The sequence below is a fragment of the Phytophthora infestans genome, genomic scaffold (assembly GCF_000142945.1).
Source record: "Phytophthora infestans T30-4 supercont1.399 genomic scaffold, whole genome shotgun sequence".
Taxonomy (NCBI): Eukaryota; Oomycota; class Peronosporomycetes; order Peronosporales; family Peronosporaceae; genus Phytophthora; species Phytophthora infestans.
Window position 1 is genome coordinate 41,381 of NW_003303361.1, and position 6,174 is coordinate 47,554.

The window sequence follows — 6,174 nt, forward strand, 5'->3', positions numbered from 1 at the left end:
TCGATTGCGCATCCGTCTGAACCCCAAAGCTGCGAAGCCTGGTAGGCCCCGGCTGAACAGAAAGGAGAGAGAAGCAGACGACAAGAAGAAACGAGCGTTGTTTAACGAGTCAGAAGCCCATAGAAGATGTCTTGGAGAGGTGACATTAATACAACTTGCGCGCAGTCTTCAACTTGAGAAGCCTCCACTTCAAGACACTCTACGTCGTGTTCTGCCACTCCAAACCAAGTACAACAACGCCGGTAGCAAGAAACCCAAGTACACTAGAGAGAGAGTGCGCCTGTGCTGAATGAAAACGCGTTCTACCTACTTCCACCCAAACTGTTGGACAAGTGCGTTGCCGTGCTGCCTGTGAGCAACACCAATGAAACAGCCATCGATGTACTCACCCAGAGTCAAACTACACAAAAAGACGAAGAAACATCTACAATACCTGGACAAATCATGGACAGCAACGGACAAAACCCGGAGATCGAGTGTGTCTACATCGCGGGTATCGGAACATTTTCACGCGAACAGATTGAGGCCATGGCATACTTAGCAAACGTGAAGCGTTCGTGTGATGATGGAATGGCGTTTACCAAATGGTTAACACAGGATGCAGCCAGCGCCATACCAGCAGCACAACAATCGACACTTCAGAGCATGGCAGAGGCCATTGCTCGCGCCTATCCCCAAGATACCATCCCAATTGACGGCAACGATTACCACTACGCGATGCTGTACCGTCTCAAGCCGCCCCAATAGGCTAATGATGCGCTGATTTTGGCTTTTTGCGCGAGATTGTACAGGACGGGCACCGGCGTTCGCATCGTCGGTGTCGAGGCAGCCTCGGCGTCAAAGAAGAAGAAATCTATGAGTGAAAAAATGAAGACAAAGGTTCAGGAACTACTCACTGAAGCGGATGTACTGCTCATTCCTGTAAATTTGGGAACATGCATTGGTGTGCAATGATCGTGGATGGCAAGCAGAACGATGTCCTGTACTACGACTCAATGAACCTGAAGACGTACAAGGACGTACTGGACCGCATGTCGTGGGATCTGGCTACTACGCTCAGCGACGACTTCAAAGTTGTGTCCGTCAATGGACCGATCCAGACAGACGGATACAACTGCGGATTCTACGTAATGTTGAGGTTTTGGCGATATGTAGACAAGAGTGTGTCGCTGGACGTAACTCCGATTGGTCTAACGCTGTTACGCTTCCGCATCCTTCACTTCGTGCTTCACGGTAGCAAGCCATAATGCAACTAATACAATCTCATTTCTATTGAAACTGGAATCGACCCGCCTAATGTTCATGCGTATGGTTGACCTCCTGACTTCTGTATACCGGTATGTACGAGAGATGTCAGAGGACTTTCGTTTGCGAAGGTCTAACAACTTCCATTCACTATGGATTTTAAAAACAGTGGTAAGTAATTTATTTCGACACATGGACATTACATGGAGTATTACATGGAAAATAAACTGAGTCGACGCATGGACTGTAGCATCGGCCAAAATTATTGAATAATGCCTTCTTACACTATGATATTGAAACACATGTATCATAATTAAGTTTGAGCTGTTGTTAATATTATTAATAGTATAATAAATATAGTACTACTACAAAATTTAAAATCCAGTGGAATAAGGAATGAGTAGAGCATTTCGTTAGTTTAAAAAAAATGCGGTTGAATGATTCTTCACAGTGAGTCGAATTTTCCCACATTGTGACACGAAAAATCTATTACGAAAAAGGTACCATGCAAGCGTTACAGGAACTTAAGGCGACGTGCTGTTGCTGCATCTCGAATCGCTGTCAACACCGAAGTCCTTACAAACCTCGCGTCCCAGTGCGTTGATACCCTCGACCACCCAAGCTCTAGCGTTGGCGAAAACAAACACCTTGCCTGGAGCAAAAGCGAAATTGTTGGAAGTCTCGCCCAGATAAATCTTGCCCAGTAGAATACCTTCGGGGTTCCAGATGTGTACACCATCGCCGCAGCCAGCCCATACGTTGCCATCAGTGTCAGTGTGCACACCATCAGGGATTCCGCTGTCAGCAAAGGCAAACAAGCGCTTGTTGTTGATCCGCTTATTGTCGACAATGTCGTACGCGTAAATGGTGGCCGGGCGAGAGAGATCCAGATCTGCTTCTTGAGCACCCGTGTCAGAAACGTACAGCGTCTTGTAATCGGGGGAAAACTCAATTCCATTAAGCTGCACGAAACCGTCATCGAGAACCTGGATAATACCCGTCGAGGGCTCAAAGCGGTAGATGTGCCTTGGCAGTTCAGGCTCCGCACGAAACTTCTGGTGGTAACCATATTCAGGGTCTGTGAACCAGAGATCACCGGTCTCCGGGTGCTGCCTCACATCGTTCAAGCCACTGAAGTTGCGGCCATTGTAGCCGATGACTAGAGGCTCGGACTCATTCGTGTTGACATTCACGGCGAGAAGCTTGGCATAGGCCTCGAGGTCGCCCTGGTCACACCAGACCTGCATCGGAGGTGTGGCGGTTTGATCAGATCCAGGCGGGTAGTACGTCGATCCACCGTTTGCCATGGCGAGGCCCGGGAGCTGAGTGCTGTGGACACTGTAGTCGTCGAGGGAGAGGACTGTCACGTTGATGTTGTCCGCGAGCGAAACGTAGTTGGATGATACGTATAATGAGTTGTCTTCCTTGTTGTACACACCACCCTCGTGGAACGCCTGCCAGCTTAGATCGGCGATCTTTGTTGCGGTGGCGGTGGTGCCCAGGACATTGGCGAAGGACGCATCGTACGACAAGAACACAATACCAGGATTGCTTTCGTTTAAAGCGTACAGGGAGGCGAGGTAGTCCGCGCCGCTCGTTGCCAGAGCGTGGAGGTCAACGCTGATGAGAGACATGCTTCAGGTTTCGAATGGCTTCGAGCGACTTGCCAGACAGCAGGAGAATCGGATAGTGAAAAGATTGTGGCTTGTTGCTGCATCCGAGCACGCAACACCTAAAAACCGTCATCAAACGCGTACAAGTACAGTAGCCGGACGAACAAGAAATCTCCTTTACAGTACCGGCGGTACTAGAGAGTCTCTATACGGATTTGGTATTTTAATACCAAATCCGTATTAAAATACTACGGGTACTGAACATAGCGCTGGGAATCAATAGTATATTCCTATTAAAATTCCCAGACTTGTCGTGGGGTGGCTCAGCCTGCCAACCAACTGAGTCAAGCACACTTGCTGCTTGCGCCCTTCATTCTTGCTTAGTTCCTCTTACAGCTCTCAAACTGAAGTTGTTTTAGCGCGAGTCCTCTCTGCATCGATTTTATCATGTTGGCCCTGTGTCCAGCGCTGGAACCCGAATCTCTAGACCTGCGGCAGCGACATGACAAGGTTGCATAAGCTCACTCGGTTAGCGGTTGCTGTAATAGGTTGCTGCAAGCGCTGAGGATTGGTGAGCGTGATGCGGGTTGACTTACTCGTATATTTGACGGGCATCTAGCTCCATTGCAGAATCATTTCTAATGGCGGATGGATTCTGCAGGTACCCTGCAATACACGAAGTTGCGAATACTAATATTAATGCATGTACCATTAACATAAGCAAATTGTGACGATCCTCTTCAGTTTGTAGATTTCACCTAGAGGATGCTACATGAGCTGGGAGTGAAACGACAAAAATCTCAAATGTAGTTGCGTGATTCTGAATGAATTATTCGAAGTATAATAATTTATCACGACGAGAAAGGGTTGCATTGCTCATTGGCAATTCGTCAGTGCACGAGGCCGTCAAATCCTGGTCTTATCTCGAATCCTCAACCATGATAGCGAGACTGGCTCTCGTCGACGAGTCGTCGGGAGCTCATTAAAAAACCACTGAACTCGTGATTTATCCCCGCAATAGAAAAACAAATACTATTATAGCGGCAGAAAATGATGGGGCTAGCTAATCCGAAATAAATTATTATCTTTGGATAATCGGCGATAACTTCACCAAAATAGCCTTAAATTAAGTGCAAAGGGCGCGGATAGAAAGCTGAGGTTTCGTTGTTCCTTCTTCCATAAATTAAGACTCTTCATCTCTTTCATTTCAGGAAGCGCAGTGCAACGCAGACACCAGCTCAGTCCGGGCGAGAAAACCCTAGTTTGCAATGTATATGATTATTTCGTCGCCGAGGCCAAAGCAGGCAGAAGTGGAGGGTGGGACTCGCGCGATCGAACTAAAGAGGCGACGCGCCTTGGGAAAAGCACAGTTTTTCGGGTGCTCTGGGCATGGAACCTCGACCCAGACACCAATTTCGCCGAGGTGCGCTTGTCGTTTTGGCCCATGTAGGGTTAAAACTGCTCCGTTGTGATATCATATGAAAATCTTACAATTTTATGCTTTCGCTAGTAGAATGTACCATCCACAAGAAGCTCATGAGGAAGATGGTGGGTAATCACTCTTTAAATATATACAAATCCTTCTTTTTAAATTTGAGCGTTTTATTTTTAACGCCTGTTTGTACAACTGTTTTGCCCTTTCCACACTCTTGACCAATAGAATATCAGCATTATAGCAACTGTTTCCCCGTTTAAAGGTCCTTGGAGACACCTTTTTGGGGAGCCTGTAGCGCCAAAACTTCTGCGAATTAGCCGGTTTTAACACCAAAATCATACTCAAAATGGGCGGTTTTATCACATATCTAAATATCATATCTGGTTTTATCAAAATTGAGCACCCCATGGGGATTTGATTACTAGCCCCTTCATTTTCTGCCGCTACAATAACTGGAGAGTACGACTTGAATGAACTTACCGGCTAGGAACCAATTACCGCCTTTAATTCAGTTCTTGGTTTCAGACGGATTCGGTATGAACCAGTATTACCGATACACATACATGTATCAGTTCTTACTGAGCCCAAAATGTGAAACTTCAACCTTTAGGCTCAGTTTCAAATAGCAACTGTCCAAAAGTTGCTCGCAAAAAAGAACCTGTCAATGGTTCTTGCTGAAAGGTCGCAGTACTTGTCCTTTCGCATTTGAAACTCCGAGCCCAGAACCCAGTTCCTGATTCTTAGGGGTTCTGAGTAATTATCAGAACCGTGGTTCTGGTTCGGTTCTTTTAGGCGTGCTGGAGAGTGCGACGGGTCCGTTCGCTGGTGAGCTCGTCGAGGCCCGCCTACGCAAATACCGAGTGGCCCTGCTTCGCCTTCGGCTACGCCGCTCACTACCGCCCTCTATAATAAATAAAGAAAGCTATTTTTTCACCATCTCACGGATTCTGTGGATTTTTCATTTTCCCTCAGTGGTTGAGAAAGATTCGCCAGAGTAGATATTTCAGTGGTTTCACCGAGATTTGACAAAATGATTGCGAAAGGTATAGCCCCATGTACCAAATTTTTATTCATAGCTGAGGGTATTCTTGCTGTGGGGTGGCTCAGCCAGGTATACCTATGAAATTATATACATGTAAGCCAACCGAACAAGCTCACGCTACCATTCCTTGCGTTTGCGATCCTCCCAGTCTCTCTCTCAACCCGCACCATGCTCACCAATGCTCAGCGCTTGCAACTTTGCCAGCATAATGCTACCCACCCAAACCTTTTTCAACAACAGCTAGCCGAGTGGGCCCATTCAGCTTTGTCGCTGCAACAGCGCCATCTTAAGGAACAATATCTAAGCTATTGAAACGTAAGAAGGCATCGATTTTTTTTAATTGATTCGAGACACACCGGTCTACTCGATTACTATGCGTTTGAATACAGGAGGAGGTCCGCATGACCGACGAGCTAGATGCAATGCTCTCGCGCCTACATGCGGCCGAAACAAGGTCGATGACGGGACCAGATGAGAACGTGTACGACGGCTCCATTGATTGATAGTTCTGCGGCGTCGAGGTGGAAGACGTTCCCGCGAGTAATAGCTCGATGAATGCCTCCGAGACTACTGGGGGCGAAGCAAAGAATGATTAAGTAGAGCTCAATTCAGCGGATAGAGGAGCAACTTAAAGTGGACCGCAAAGCTGCTTATTCGAGCAAAGTGAATAGGGGCTTAGAGCGATGCAGAGTAATGCAGAGAGCTGTGAGATGAGCTAAGCCTGAAGGAAGGGTGCAAGCAACAAGTGTCTACTTTAGATGTGCTGCACAATAGTGACTTTCCCATAGTTAAGCACGCTCGAACAGTCATGTTTGGTTACCTGTAATTATGTTTTCCAT

General features: G+C 47.0%; 1 protein-coding gene across 1 annotated transcript; it reads right to left on the reverse strand.

The window, feature by feature from the left end:
- Positions 1-1,769: 1,769 nt before the first annotated feature.
- PITG_21468 (uncharacterized protein) lies at positions 1,770-2,921 on the reverse strand (the record flags this gene model as incomplete). Its single annotated transcript, XM_002894834.1, has 1 exon — positions 1,770-2,921. The coding sequence occupies one exon, from the start codon at positions 2,877-2,879 to the stop codon at positions 1,770-1,772; it is 1,110 nt and encodes a 369-aa protein (XP_002894880.1).
- Positions 2,922-6,174: the final 3,253 nt, after the last annotated feature.